Source organism: Mus musculus, chromosome 11 (assembly GCF_000001635.26).
Source record: "Mus musculus strain C57BL/6J chromosome 11, GRCm38.p6 C57BL/6J".
Classification (NCBI taxonomy): Eukaryota; Metazoa; Chordata; class Mammalia; order Rodentia; family Muridae; genus Mus; species Mus musculus.
Window position 1 is genome coordinate 4995817 of NC_000077.6, and position 16317 is coordinate 5012133.

General features: G+C 44.7%; 1 protein-coding gene across 11 annotated transcripts in view; it reads left to right on the forward strand.

Annotated features, from left to right (window-relative positions):
* Positions 1 to 16317, forward strand: part of Ap1b1 (adaptor protein complex AP-1, beta 1 subunit) — a 95475-nt gene that overhangs the window by 48497 nt on the left and 30661 nt on the right. For 9 of the 11 annotated variants that reach the window (XM_030245485.1, XM_030245486.1, XM_030245488.1 and 6 more), the window contains one exon: positions 13714 to 13776. In XM_030245485.1, the coding sequence (XP_030101345.1) occupies positions 13740 to 13776 (37 nt within the window). In that variant the 5' untranslated portion in view covers positions 13714 to 13739. Of the gene's footprint in view, positions 1 to 7151; positions 7312 to 13713; positions 13777 to 16317 lie in introns of all 11 variants that reach the window. The other 2 variants (XM_030245487.1, XM_006514462.4) reach the window with 1 other exon arrangement.

Sequence of the window (16317 nt, forward strand, 5' to 3'; positions counted from 1 at the left end):
GTCACCATATTTGGCTTAGTGGTGGCTTTTTATATATTAAGGAAAATAATTGCCCTTGTCACTTAACTTCTTAATCCATGGGCTTCTTTGTGCTTGAACATGGTGTTCTCTTCTTCGTGTCCTGGCCCTTGTTTTAAGTGGATTACCATAACAGTGAAATGAGTTGGAGCCTGCTTCTAGCAACACTGGCAGCTCCGCTGTTCTCAGGTCCCTGCCTTGTTACACTGGAATGCGTTGAGTGAGTATTCTCCCTGTCACCCATCTTTCCATAGCTGCCCAGTTTTCCCTTCACCTTAGAGAACTTCCCTGATGCTCCACCCATTTCAGGGCTCCCCTCGGAGCTTTGGTCACAATTTTTCTGAAGGGCGGGATCACTCTCCTGTCTTATGCCATTCTATCTTTGGCCTACTTTATACAACTCGTGGGCATAGTCCCAGGCCTGCAGTGGATGGCACTCCACACTGTGCCTGCTGAATGGGTGGCTACAGTTCTCCAGAAAGTGGGTGGGAGAGCAGAGATTGTAATAAGCCTTGTTTCTCTGGTTTCTTTCTTATTTTAATTATCATGAGTATTGTCCCAAAGACATTCTTACTAATTTGTTTATTTTGTTTTTATTATTTAGTTTTATTTTCTAAAACAGAGTCTCACTATGTAGCTCTGGTTGTCCTGTAACTCAGAGATCCACCTGCCTCTGCCTCCTAAGTGCTGGGCCCAAAGGCGTGTCCACCACCTGCCTGGTAGGGTTGTTTGTCTGTTTTGTTGTAATCCAGAGGATGAGGCTCTGTTGGTACATTACTGGGAAACTGACCCCTGACTCTGAAGTGAGGCTCTTGAGGCTCACTGCTGACGAAGGACTTGCATGTGGTACTTTTCTACCTTTGGGCCCTTCTCATTTTGAAGCTTTTAATTACTACGAGCCTCCAGAGATGGCTTTGATTAATCAGTTCTCATCTAAATCCCAAGAGACTCACAGCTTGGCAAGCTTATCCAGACAGGCTTTTACTAGCCATGTCACCAAACCTGCTGTTCCTGCTGTTTCAGTAGGTAGATGGGGCCTAAAGTTGCCTGCTATTCAACATCTGAGGAATTCCGCTGGTATATGTGGCAGCTTGTATCCTGTACCCTTTAGTCTGACCTATATTCAGTTCTACCAGAGCTTCGTTTAGAGGAAAGTATTTGCCTCCCTGGACTGAGTGGGACATGTGACCTCCTCATAAGACAGTGTTAGAGGGTGTTGGCTTTATTGCTTTCTAGCTGTGTGACTCTAAACAAATGTCTTAACCTCTCTCGGTCTCAGTTTTCCTTATCTGTGAACCTGTGCTATTGATAAAATCTTCTTCACAGATATTATGAAGATGGAATTTTTTTTCTCTCCTTCCCTTTCCCCTTCTTGCTCTGGCCCTACTCTCTCTGGGTCCTGCTCCGGCCCATAGGCTCTTTATTTGTTTCTCATTATGGATGGTAGTGAGCTATCATGTGGTTGCTGGGATTTGAACTCATGGCCTCCGCTGAGCCATCTCACCAGGAACTTTTTTTTTTTTTTTTTTTTTGGAGACAGGGTTTCTCTGTGTAGCCCTGGCTATCCTGGAACTCACTCTGTAGACCAGGCTGGTCTCAAACTCAGAAATCCACCTGCCTCTGCCTCCTGAGTTCTGGGATTAAAGGCGTGTGCCACCATGTCCGGCTGGAACTTTTTTTGTTTGTTTGTTTGTTTTTGTTTTTGTTTTTGTTTTTCGAGACAGGGTTTCTCTGTGTAGCCCTGGCTGTCCTGGAACTCACTTTGTAGACCAGGCTGGCCTCCAACTCAGAAATCCGCCTGCCTCTGCCTCCCAAGTGCTGGGATTAAAGGTGTGTGCCACCACGGCCCGGCTCCGGCTGGAACTTTTAATTAATACTTTTGTTATATAGTGTGTGGAAGTCAGGACAACTTACAGGGTTTTTTCTCTTTCTCCACCACATGGAGAAACTCAGTTCATCAGACTTGGTGGCAGGCACCTTTACCAGCTGAGCCATCCTTACCCCATGAGAACTAAATTTAAAATTCCGTGTGGGGTCTGGCCCACAATGTATGTCTGTTTGTCATACTTCTGTAAGCACTGTCTTTGTTCTGCATTTCATGCCAAGCCTGAAGAACATGGAACATTTTCTCATAGTTGCCGAGCTGACTTGAAAGAGCCTGTTTGTATGAGTCTGGAGACCACATTGTCTCAGAGAGGTAGTCTGAAGTGCTTTGTCTGCCGACGACTCGCCTTTTGGTCTTGGAGTTAGCCTTCCCTGTTTCCCTGTCCTTAAAATGGGTGTTCGTGCTCACCTGGGAGGAACCATTTCCTTTTTAAAGACTGTAGCTCCGGGGTAGTTTGCTTTGTAGGTATGACACTGGATTCAGTCACCAACACCACTAGGAACACTGAGTAAGATGAAAGGTTGTCAAATGGGGAGAAGTGCCTGGAATCTTGCTCAGCCTCACAGGCAGGGTCACAGTTAGGCAGGGGACATTGGTGTGATAAGCCAGTCTCTGTCCTTGAGACAGCTAGCTGAAAGAGCTGAGCACACTCCAGCTCTCCTGTCTTAGGTGAGGAAGAAGCAGCAACCCCACTCTAGCCTCCATTGTGTGTATTTCCGTGTGTGCTGGATGAGTGTGTAGATACAGTCACGTGTCTGTAGAGGCCAGAGGTCAACTTGGAGGTATTGTTCCTCGGGCATTAGCCATCTGGATCTTTGAGAGTTTCTCACTGGCCTGGAAATCATTAACTAGTTTAGTTTGCCTGGTCAGTAAGCTCCAGGGGTTCACCTGGTGGTCACAAGTGCAGCTCCAGCTTTCTTCCCTGAGCTCTGGAGAACTCAGGTCTTCATGATTGCTTGGCAAGCACTTTACCAGCTGGGCTTTCTTTTTGGTTAAAGAATGCCCCTTTTCATTCCCTCTCTTTCTTAGCCTTTCCCCTTTCTTTCCTTTTTCTGAGACAGGGTCTCCCTAGGGAATCCAGGCTGACCTGGAATCCATGATCCTTGTTCTTCAGCCTCCCGAGAACTAGGATTGCAGGTATGGGCCTCTGTGTCTGTTCTGACTTACTCCTGATGGCCCTTGAGATCCATCTATCCTTGTGGCAGGTTTCTGAGCAGCTGTTGTCAGGAAGGGATGGAACAGTTACAGCTCCAGCAGAGACCTTCAGGGGTCAGTGTTCCCTGCCTGTATATATCTATATCCATGCATTCAGAAGTGCTGCTGCACCTGAGTCAGACCTTAAGTTGTTCTCATCTCTGTCTGTTTTGCTGATCAGCTCCCTTGTCAACTCACCATGTGCCCTCAGTGTTCAGTGCATATACTTGCATGCCACCCTCAAAGCTTCTCAATGCAGAGATTGCATGGCCTGGAAGGAAGAAAGGCACCACTGGCCAGTGTCTGCCCTTGTGGACAATGGAGCACTTTCCTCCTCAGAGTGGTATGGTCTTCCTTCCTCCTGAAGACTTAATCACCCGAGCATGGTGGTGTATACCTGCAGTCCTGTCCACCAGCTGAGGCAAAAGAATCATGAGTTTGAGGCTAGCCTGACTTACATAATGGAGTTCTAGTTCTTAGTTACTTTTCTTTTTTCTTTCTTTTTTAAAGATCTATGTATTTATTTCATGTATGTGAGTACACTGTCACTGTCTTCACACATACCAGAAGTGAGCATCGGATCCCCATAACAGATGGTTGTGAGCCACCATGTGGTTGCTGGGAGTTGAACTCAGGACCTCTGGAAAAGCAATCAGTGCTCTTAACCACGGAGCCATCTCTCCAGCCCTTTAGTTCCTTTTCTATGCTGTGATAAAATACCGTGACCAGAAGCAGTTGGGAAGGAAAGGTTTTATTTCAGTTTACAGCTCCACACTCCAGCCCAGTGTAAAGGAAGTTAGGGCAGAAGCCGAAGCAGAAGCCACAGAGAATGCTGCTTACTGGCTTATTACTCAGCGTGCTTTCTTCTACACCCAAGACCACCACCCACACAATCATTAATAAGATGTCCTACAGACTTGTCTACAGACAATCTGGGGAAGCCATTTTCTCAAGCACACCTCTTCTTAGATTAACAAAGCATCAGGATAGCTTGTCTCAAGAATTTAGACAGGGCCTGTGAGGTGTAAAGGCCCTTGCCACCAAGCCTCATGAACTGATTGAGTTCCTAGAGTCCACATGGTGGAGGGGGAGAGCCAGCTCCTGCAAGTCGTCCTCTTGTTACATGCGCATTCCCCGGGACAGACCCTAAATCAATGGGAAAACCTTTCATAAGGTTGATTGGCTCTGCCTGCTTGCATGCTGAACTTTCCCCTCTTCTGTCCCCTTAGGAAGAAAGATGTCTCATGCATTTACAGTGATCCCATTCTGCTTCCTATTGTTTGACACCAGAAGAACATCTATTGGTGGGGAAGTTGATTGAGTGGCAAACCAGAACATCTGAAATGTGGTTATCTGACTGGTTTTCAAACTCTGCATTGACCTGCGGGCTGCCTGGGCCTGGGTGAGAAGGGAAACCAGGGGCTTAGTTGGATGAGTCAGGATCTGCCCCCAGCTTCCTCTGTCATCCAAGTTCCACCTTCACCTGTTGTACAGATGGAAAATGTGAGGTCAGAGTAAGATTTACCAGCTGTTTGTAGTAAAGCCAGACTCTGGTAGCCATCTTGGCATTAGTTCAGCCTTGCTGTATCTGTTGAAGGTTAACTACAAAGCCTTCTGTTCCTGGCCCCTGGTGCTTGTCACAGAGTTGGATTTGTTGTGAGCCCTTGGTTTTGTAGCTTCCTTGGGAACCTGCCTTTTCTTTTTCTTTTAAGATTTATTTATTTATTATATGTAAGTATACTGTAGCTGTCTTTCAGACACTCGAGAAGAGGGAGTCTAATCTTGTTACAGATGGTTGTGAGCCACCATGTGGTTGCTGGGATTTGAACTCAGGACCTTCGGAAGAGCAGTCAGTGCTCTTGACCACTGAGCCATCTCTCCAGCCCGGGAACCTGCCTTTTTATTCATTGAGCTGGCCAGCATTTGGTGAGCTCCTGGAATGTGCCAGGCACTGGGTTGACTATGTTAAACAGAACAGATCTCAAATTAGAGAAATGAGAAGGCTTTAGAGAGATTGGAGTCAGGAGCGAGTCTAATGTCAGGAGGCCTGTGTCCCTTTTCCTGTAGAGGTAGGTAGCTGTGTGGGCAGGAGAGTTAAAGCTGAGGCTGCAGACTGAGCATGGTGGTGGAACGAGTGTTAGGGGTAAATGTACCAACCATAAACCTCAGCTGCTTTACGTTAGAATAGGTGCTTTGTACACACAGCACAGTTTCCAAGTTATAGAAGAGGTAAAAGAAGAGTCCGTCTCATCCAGCCTCCTCTCTGGAAGGAACCACTGATAACTGTTCTGTCCTCTTAAAGACAGTGGATGCGCTTGGAAACCTGAAAGATACTCACGTGTTTCTATAGCAACCCTGGCATGCCTTTCTATTGACTGTCTCTGATAGTTATGACGAAAACATGCTGAACTGGAGCGATGTCTTGGTGGGTAAGAGCACTGGCTGATCTCCCAGCCACCTGTAACTCCAGTTCCAGGGAATCCCATGCCCTTCCCTGTCTCCTGCAGACACCAGGCATATACAAGGTGCACATACATACATGCAGGCATGCACATAAGACCTTTTAAAAAGCATGTATAGCTGGAGATAGAGGAACATTCTTTTAATCCCAGCACTCAGAAAGCAGAGCCAGGTGGAATTTACAGTTTTGAAAGCAACTGCCACACTAAGAGTTGTAGAAGACAATTAATTTAGATTCTTGTTGACACCACATGAGGGTCCTTATCTCCTACATTTGTATCAGCATGGCATCTTATCAGAGTTTTGGGTCTTCATCAGTCCAGTATCTGATCAATGGCGTTTGATTGTAATTCCAGTTTCCATCTCTTATGACTAGGTATGAATGTCTTATATTTGGTAAACTGTCTACATACCTGTGTCTCCATTCTTCTCTTTGTATTGGTGGGGTTTTGTTTGTTTTGTGACAAGGTCTTGTTATGTAGCCCTAGGCTGGCCTCAAACTCATCATCTGTTTCCCAAGGACTGGGTACCCCATGTGCCACCTTACCTGCCTCAGGTACGATGGATTTTGCCATGTTATGGAAATGATTTTGCCTTTGTCGTCAATGTCATGACAATTATTGTGAGTTTAAAATTTGCCTCTTTTTGTTTTTATTTTGTTTTGGTCATACAGGAAAACTGATTGTTTATAACTGGACCTTTAAGGCTAGCTTTTATGCCACACAGAAAGCCCCCCCCCCCCCCGTATTTTAATCCAGCCTACATTTTCCTCTCCAACATTGGCTCTTACTGTTGTTTTTTGTTTTGTTTTGTTTTGTTTTTAACTATTATTGTTTGTTTTCTCCTGGACAGGGTTTCCCTGTGTAGCCCTGGCTGTCTGGAACTCCCTCTGTAGACTAGGCTGGCTGGGAAAGGTGTGGGCTACCACCACCTGGCTTTTCCTTACTTTTTTTTTTCCCCCAATATAGTTCATTCATAGATGTCAGAGAACAAACTACAGGTTTGCCTTTTCCCTTTTTGGGGTTCAGGGATGGAACTAAGTTTGTCAAACTTGGTCACAAGTACATTTATCTGATTTAGCCGTCTTACAGATGTAAAATAGTCATCTCCTCTTTCCTTTCTTTCTTCCTTTTCTTTTCTCTTCTTCCATTCATTCATTCATTCATTTGCTTTTTTGTTTATGATAGGGTCTTTGTAGTCCTGACCTGAAATTTGCTTTGTAGACCAGGCTCCCAGACTGGCCTCAAACTCAAAGAGATCCTCTTGCCTTTGCCTCCCAAATGCTGGGATTAAAGATATCTGCCACCTCATCCAATTAAGACATTGTTTTTAATGTTTGTGTGATTCACAGCAAGTGGCATGCTCAGCTCTTAGCTACACTGTGCCGGGATATGCATCAGGACACAGGTAATCTTCATCACCTGCAGGGAGCTTCCAGCCCCACTGTGGCCAGTGTCCTCTGACCTGGCCAATACCAGCAGAACATAGAGCGGCATTTCTACTCTACAGCTTTAGCCATATGACACCCCATGATGCTTAAGGAGCTTGTATTTATTCTGTTTGGTTGATTGTGTTTTGTTTGGAAACAAAATAGGGGCCAGAACAATGACTCGGGAGTTAAAGACACTGCTGCCAAGCTTGATAAACCCGAGTTCTATCTCTGGGACCCACACAGTGGGAGGAGAGGATCTAATTCTGCAAGTTGTCCCCTGACTTCCACACCCATGTTGGAACATGGTGTATACCCACACACAGTAAGTACAACGTAAGAAAAAAAAGCAATGAAGTTAACTGACTTTAGTACAGTAGTCTAGTGTTTCATTTAGAAAGTTAGTATTGTAGGAGTTAGAGAGATGGCTCAGCAGTTAAGAACATATTACTTTTGCAGAGGGCCTGAGTTTGATACTTACTACCCACAGGGTGGTTTATAACCATCCATAACTCTAGTTCCAAGGGATTCAGGGTACCAGGCACACACGTGTGCACATAGATATATACGTACAGGCAAAACACTCATACATATAAAATAAAATTTAAAAAATTTAAAATTACTATTAGGCTGTGGAGATGCTTCAGTGGGTAAAGCTCTTGCTACACTAGTACGAGAATCTGAGTTCAGATCCCTAGGATGTGATGTGATATATGTGTCTATAATCCCAACACTCAGACAGGACACTCCCTGGAAACACATGGGCGGGCCATTGTGCCTGCAGTATACCACAGGAAATAAAAGATCATGTCTCAACAAAATATAAGGCAGGAATTGGTACTTAGTGTGGCCCTTTGACCCCCGTACATGTGCTGAGATGTGAGTGTGCCTGAACTTACATGCAAACACATACATTTTTATTTTAAAGTTATTATTAATAAGAACTGGAGGAATGGCTCAGCAGTTAAGTACTTGTTGCTTTTGCAGAGGACCTGGGTTCAATTCCTGGTACCCACATGATGGCTCATAACCATCCATAACACCAGTTTCACGGGATCTGATCTTTTCAGGCATTAGGCACACATGCGGTATACACACATACATATATGCAGGCAAAACACTTACACACATCAAATAAATAAATCTGGAAATTTAAAAACAAAGTTATTATCAGCTAGGCATAACAGCATACACCTTTAATCCCAGGACTCAGAAAGGTAGGTAGGCAGTCCTACCAGGACTACATAGTAAGAGTGTATCTCTCTCTCTCTCTCGTTCGCTCGCTTGCACTCACTCTCTCTCTCTCTTTCTCTCTCTCTCTCTCTCTCTCACACACACACACACACACACACACACACACACACACACCATGTAACTATTAACAATTTTGAGTCTTTGGAGAAAAACTCACTTAAAATTTCCTTATAGATTTAAATTCATTTTATTAATTTAAAACAGATCGTTTATATCTCTTGTTTTAAAATCTGAAATTAGGGGGCTGAAGAGATAGTGTGTCTGAAGAGGGTGACAGTGTACTCACATACATTAAACAAACAAACAAACAAATAAATAAATAAATAAATAAATAAATCTTTTTAAAAATTTAGATTTAGGTAAGTTATATGAAGACAAAATATTTGAAAAGTGTTGAGGACTTTCTTAAGCCTAATCCTAACTTTATTTGTTTGTGTGTGCACACACATGCCAGTGTGTGTGTGTGTGTGTGTGTGTGTGTGTGTGTGTGGTCAGTCCTTCCATCTACCTTCCCATGGGTCCTGGTGATGAGACTGAGGTTGCCTTTATCCACCGAGCAGTCTTGCTGGCCTAGCTAGGAGAACTTTTATGGGTGGATTTTTTTTTTTTTTTTTTGGTTTGTTTTTGTTTTTTGTTTTGGTTTTTCGAGACAGAGTTTCTCTGTAGCCCTGGCTGTCCTGGAACTCACTCTGTAGACCAGGCTGGCCTCGAACTCAGAAATCCGCCTGCCTCTGCCTCCCAAGTGCTGGGATTAAAGGCGTGCACCACCACTGCCCGGCCTATGGGTGGGTTTTTGGGGGTATCTTCTTCCCTTTGACTTAGGTTCCAGTTCTCGACCCCCATCTCTGTAGCCAGTGTGTCAGTGTCCTCAGCAAGAGCTGCTTAGTTATTTTGCAGAACTTAAGGGAAACTGCTGCTTTTCAGCTTTTATGTGTTTGGTTTGAGTCTTAAAAAGTGAGGTGAGTGCTGTGGAGATGGCCTGACAGGGAAGACCGTTACTGCCAAGCCTGGAGGCCTGAGCTCTGTCTCTGGAACCCACACAACAACAAGAAATAAATACATAATGCTGATTTTTTTTTTAAGTGAAGTTAATAGGATTTGCTGTATTACCCGTGTGGCATCAGGAGTCTTGGGATCGCATGCTTGAGGTGGGACAAGGGCAGTGATTCCTGAAGGGCAACCCAGTTATTCCAGGAGTGCCCCCACCTCAAAGTATTTCTTGGCTTGTAAATGCTAAAATTGAGGGGATCTCAGCCCCAAATTCGGCCTCTTTCCACCAGAATGGTTTCTACTGCCAAATTACTACCTTGTTTGTTTACCAGTTTGACATAAAGTCTTGCTGTGTAGACCTCAAACTCATGGCAGTCCTCCTACTTCTATTTCCTGAACTAGTCTTGTGGGTGTGAACTACCACACCCAATTTAACTACTTTTGAAAATTTTCCCTGCCACTCACAAAGATAGAATCTAACCCTTTATACTTTTTCTTGCCTGAATTGGCTACATAAACCTTCCAGTGTGCTTCATGTACTGGATCAGGTGCATTAGAGGATAGGGTCTTAGCACCTTTGGCCTCATGTGAGAGGAATGTGCCGCAGGCCACAGCTGCCTGGGAGCTGCTTTCCTAGGCCTCCGCAAGGGAAAGTGCCTTCAGAGCTGAACAGAGAGTACAAGGTCTCCCCTGTACTCACCTGGCACTGGTGTGAGGAAGCTCATTAAAGAGCAGACACAAGGCAGAGCACCCTATAGCAGATCTTTAAGCTGTGGGTGCTGGCTTTCACAGTGGGATGAGGGTGTCTTTACTTTTAGCCTGGGCATTTGGGTAACTTTCCAAATCATTTTCACTTTTCCTTGTATTCCTTTCCTTCTTTCGTTTCTGGACACGATCAGCTTCTTTGGAACACAGTCTCTGTATCATCCCACTGGGCCTTCTGCAAAATAGATACTGTAGAAACTAGCATATCAGGGTCAGCTCAAATTTGTGGGCAGTTGTTATACTATGAAAAAAGATGTGTCAAACGCTCGGCTGCAAAACTATGCTGGTTTGACAGACTGACCTGAACTTCTGTGCTCAAGTAGTCCTGCCTCGGCCTTGTAAGGAGCTGGAGTATAGATTATACCATTTCCCTTTTTTTCTATTTATCTATCATCCATCTACCTATCTACCTGCTTACCTACAAAAAGAGAAGCCTTCCTGTCCTTTGTTCTCCTGGTCAGCTACATGCAACATCAAATCTATCCCTGGTGGGTTTTGTCCTGGGAATTAGGGCTTCTACATAATAATGCTGTGCCTACAGAGTAAGGAAAGTCCCTGATGGCCTCCTGCAGAAGAAAAACCCAGTCGCCCAAAGTTGGATATCAGAGGTAGTTTTCTCCCTCCATTTTTATTTTTAATAGGTTGTTTGCTTGTTGCTTTTAGTAGCAACAAAATGGTCTTCTTATGTCCGATGTTCTCATCCTTTCTCGCCTCCCAAGTGCTAGGGCTACATTGTGCACCTCCATGCCTAGTTAGTTCCTTGTAGGGTTAATGCTGGAGGGGTTTAGATATTACATTCTGTGGCTTCCTGGGCCTTAATCATTCTCTTAGACTTGGCAAGGAACATGGGCTCTCCTGCTTTGGACCCTTTGGGCAGTTATGCTCTCAAATCTGGCTTTTTAAACCGTGTATCCCTTTATGATACAGTAGAAAGCCCATTATCTTTTCCGCCTCATTATTAGCATTCTGAAAAAAGTGGCTATGCGAGTTTACAAAAGAACACGTAAGCAAGTCACCACTGACAATGAGTGCACAGCAGTACATAGCGGGCTGTCAGGAAACAAGGGTCCTGGGATCGCCAGTGGCCCTTTTATGTTTCTTTGAAAAACTGTCAATTAAAAGCCTTTTTAAAAATTTTTTATTAGATTTTTCTTTATTTACATTTCAAATGTTATCCCCTTTCCTAGTTTCCCTTCCAAAAATCCCCTATCTCCTCTCCTCACCCCCTGCTCCCCAACCCACCCATTCCCGCTTCCTGGCCCTGGCATTCCCCTATACTGGGGCATAGAACCTTCACAGGACCAAGGACCTCTCCTCCCATTGATGACTGACTACAGAGCACAGGGTCCCCAATGAAGGAGCTAGAGAAAGTACCCAAGGAGCTGAAGGGGTTTGCAGCCCCATAGGAGAAAACAATATGAACTAACCAGTATCCCCAGAGCTCCCTGGGACTAAACCACCAATTAGAAAAAACACATGGTGGAACTCATGGCTCTAGCTGCATAGGTAAAAGCTGGTCTTATGTAGAACTCTGATGGTGGACCATGCCAGCTGTGAGGCAAGCCTGTATGCCCCTCCCCTTATGGGTTGTTTCCAGCCCTGGCTTATGCTGTGGGGACCAGCAAAGCAGAGGCTACACTGTATGTAGCACTTGGATCTTTTCTGAAGCGACATATAAGGTTTACATCATTAGATCCAGCTTCTGCTATTTCCTGCAGCTCCAGTGTGAAAGAAAGAGCCTTCATTCTTTTTGAACTTTGCAAAAGAAAGTAGAATTGTGTCTTTTTTTCTTTACAGTGTTAATGTAGCCTCTCTTTTTATTTTATGGCGGTGGCTCTCAACCCTTCTCATGCTGCAGCCCTTTAATACAGTTCCTCCAGCTGTGTTGACTCCCGACTATAAAATTATTTTTGTTGTTACTTCATAACTAATTTTGCTGCTGTTCTGAATTGTAATGTAAATATTTGGAGATTTGAGGGGGTTCTCACACCTCCAGGAGCTCCCTGATCCAGTTAGACTGGCTGACTAATGAGTTCTTGGGACCCACCTACTTCCACTTAAAGTCACGCAACCCTGCACCTGGCTTTTACATGGGAGCTAGAGATTTGAACTCATGTCCTCACTTCACTGAAGGAGCCATCTCCCCAGTTTTTAACTTTATCGAAAGTCTCGAGGAGGCTGTGTAACCTGCTCAAGTCACAGCTTGTAGGTGGCTGAATGGAATCCTAGTTCTCCCTGAGCTCGAGGTGTATGCTCTCTTGAAGGAATTCTTCCCCATAGGAGAGGGAGGACAGGGCTCTGACCATATTTGCATGGCTAGAGCTTTTCCCTGCAGAGCCATCTTGCCTGTGTCCCTCCCACTTCCCTTTACTCTCTTAGCTGTTGATCAAGAGAGCTGTTGAGCACAGAGTAGAGGCTCAGTAAATGCTTGCTACATGATCATGGGAGCTTCAGTACTTTCTCTGACTCCCTGACTTCTACAGTGCTTTGCACTACAAGTTCTATGCTGGATATTATTTTTAAAAAAAAAACAAAAACTTGACCAGACAGATGTGAGAAGCGCTGTTGTCACAGTGTGCCAGACTCCAGCCTTTGAGAGATAATAGTAGATGTTTAGAAACTTGATGGGAGTTGTGGGAAGAAGACACCCCCCCCCATTTCTTGAGATTTATTTAGGGGGCTGGAGAAATGACTCAGCAGTTAAAAACACCAGCTGCTCTTCTGGAGGACCCTAGTTTGATTCTCAGCACTCACATGGTGACTCACAACTATCTGCAATTCCAGTTCCAAGGGACCTGATGCCCTCTTGCCTCCACAGGCACCAGGGACTTCTGCAGTACAGAATGTACAGATGTACATGCAGGCACAACACTAGCACACACACATACAAATTTTAAATAGTTAAGTATTTATTTTAGGGATATAAAATATCCTGAGTGAATGCATGTGTCCTTGGAGGCAGGAAAAGTGTGTTTGGGTCCCATGTAATTAGAGGTGGTTGTCAGCCGCCATGTGGGTGCTAAGAAACAAATCTGGTGTCCTCTGCAAGAGCATCCAGTGCTCTTGACTACTGAAACATCTTTCCAGCCCCCTCCCTCACTCTTAAACTTTTCATTTCTCACGGAAATTTGCATCCCTGAGGTGAGGATGGCCCCTGAGCTTTGGTGAGCTGAGCCCACAGCTGAAGTGGAGATTTAGAACATTCTAAACACAATGAATTCTACAGAGGGCGGAGCTAAGACTGCCTGGCAAGAGATGTGTATTTCTAATCTATGTTTTCGTCTATAGTTATCTGTGACTGTGTGTTTACTGATAGTCAGGAAGTTTTTTCCAGTAGTATGGTCATAGATAATGATACTGAAAAAGCCAGATGACCTCAGGCTCCCATTCTGTGGCAGATTCCTAGAAGAAAAAGTGTGTCAAAAGATATTCAAGGGGGAGTGGGTGGGTAGGGGATTGTGGGGGTGGGTATGGGGGACTTTTGGGATAGCATTGGAAATGTAAACGAGGAAAATACCTAATTAAAAAAAAAGATATTCAAAACACTGATAGATTCTTCAGTTACCCTCCAAAATGAGACCAACCATAATCCAACAGTTCATTTGCCTGTGAAATGAGATAAACAGCTATCTTCCCTACTTGTGTGTTCTGGATCCCTGTACATACGCTGACTGAAAATGGAATAGAGCACAGATCCACCCTCTTCTCTGTCTTGCAGAGTCTGGCCACAGATAAAGGACCAAAATGACTGACTCAAAATACTTCACCACAACCAAGAAAGGTACTGTATGTTTCACCACAGACCTGTGTTACATCCCCCAGGTCTTGGGGAGCACGGGGAAGGTGGGTGGGGTCTGGAGGCAGCATGGAAATTGATGATGTAAAGACCTAAGTGTTCCTTTTAGAACCCAGACAAGAACAGTAACACTAGGCATGAGGGGAAGTCTGTGTCTTGTTCCCCATGGCTTAAAAACATTAAATATAATCTCTCTCCCTAGAGAAAGTGCACAGCCTGTCAGCAGCCCTGCTTGGGGGTGGGGTGGGGTTCTTACCGCTGAGCTTTATTCTTCATGTTGTAGCAGCTGTTTTTACCCTGTTAGTCATTCAACATCCTCATAAGCATTTCCCAGCAGTCCTCATGACTCAGGATTAAGCCAGTTAAGTTGCTGCAGTGCAGTTTACTAAGCTAGGTTAATGTCTTTGGACAGTTTATTCCTTTTCTGTTTTTAAAGAAATGGTGGAAGATGTTGTGGCTGGCAAGTATGCTTTATCCTCTCTGTCCTGCCCTTCCTTATCTGTCCTTTCTAGTGCCTGCTGACAAGGGTGAAAAGATCTTAGTTTTCTTTAAATGTGTGTGTGTACATACATATTTGTATGTTTGCATGGATGTTTTGCCTGTATGTCTTCACCCATGAAAACTGAAGAGGATGTTCAATCCTCAGAATAAGAGTCACAGAGTTGTGAGCCACCATGTGGATACTGGGAGCCCAAACCCAGTCCTGAAAATGCTTTTCACCACTTAGCTGTCTCTCCAGTTTTTACTTAACTTCGTTGAATCACTGAGTTGGATCCCAAAGTCTGCCCATCAGCAGGCATTTTACTCACTAGTCCAGCTGTTGCTTAGTTTGGTAAGACAGCCTTGTCACATGTGCTGGATCTCAGCTTGGGAGGCAGAGGCAGAAAGATCAGAGGTTAAAGGCCATGCTTGGATACATAGCAAGTTCAAGCCTAACCTGTTTTATGGGAAGCCCTGTTCTGGATCCTCTCTGACTATGAGAGAAATTGAGACAGTGAACATAAATAGACATTCCTAGATTCAAATCTAAATCTGACACCCTGGATCAGTTATTGATTGTTTTTCTTGTTCAAGGACTTGTTTCTCTGTATAGCCCTGGCTGTCCTGGAACTCATTCTATACTGCCTTGAACTCACTGCCTCTGCCTTCCAAATGATGGGATAAAAGGTGTGTGCCACCACTGCCAGGCTTCTGGGTCCTTTTTTTTTTTTTAATTTTTTATTAGGTATTTAGCTCATTTACATTTCCAATGCTATACCAAAAGTCCCCCATACCCACCCACCCCCACTCCCCTACCCACCCACTCCCCCTTTTTGGCCCTGGCGTTCCCCTGTACTGGGGCATATAAAGTTTGCATGTCCAATGGGCCTCTCTTTCCAGTGATGGCCGACTAGGCCATCTTTTGATACATATGCAGCTAGAGTCAAGAGCTCCGGGGTACTGGTTGGTTCATAATGTTGTTCCACCTATAGGGTTGCAGATCCCTTTAGCTCCTTGGGTACTTTCTCTAGCTCCTCCATTGGGAGCCCTGTGATCCATCCATTAGCTGACTGTGAGCATCCACTTCTGTGTTTGCTAGGCCCCGGCATAGTCTCACAAGAGACAGCTACATCTGGGTCCTTTCGATAAAATCTTGCTAGTGTATGCAATGGTGTCAACGTTTGGATGCTGATTCTGGGTCCATTTTTAAAGTGAGGGCCCATACAAAGAAGATTGTAATAAAAGTCTGAAGAGAGTTAGGGAAACTAGGATTACAACTCTGTTGAGACACAACAGCACCAATCTGGGGGTATAGTCTTGCAGGTAGAGGGAACTGGTTGCCCTGTATGGGATTCAGGAACCAGGCATAATGGCTGTTTGGGGGGCCTGTTGGAGAAAGACAGCATCTCAGAAGCAGTCTGCCTGAGCTTACCTCACTGGTGGATTCTTAGGGCAGATGTGACTGACCTCCACCCATCAACACACACTTTGAGTAAAGCAGTGACATCTCTGTGAGGACAGACTCAAGGCTGTCACTGCTGCTGGGTCCAGGTGCCTCCTGCAGGAGGAAGATGTGTTCCTTCATAAACACGAACCACAGGATCTACAGAGTTTCCTGGCCCTGTTAAGCAATGTCCTTAGTGAGTCCCTGCTCAGGCTTTGCTAGGTCATCATTTTCAGGCAACTGTGTTTACTGTGTGTGTGTGTGTGTGTGTGTTCATGATTTAAAAAAAACAAACCCTCATCTTTTTTTCTCATTAGGAATCTACTTAGTTTTCTCATCCCTTTCCCCACATAACAGCCCTATCTCACCCCACCCAAAGAGACTCACGAAAAAGAACCTAAGTCTAGAATTCTTCATGTGGCTAATTAATATCAGCAGCTGTCCTTGATGCAGAACAGAGTGCCAGGCTCTGAGATGGACACTTTACAGCTGAGAGTAAGTGAGAGAATTCATTGCCCAGTCCAGAGAGAACAGGCAAGAAAATGGGGTCAGAGAGGCAAACGGGTGTCTATGGCAGAGCCAGCCAAGCAAAGGATTTGTTT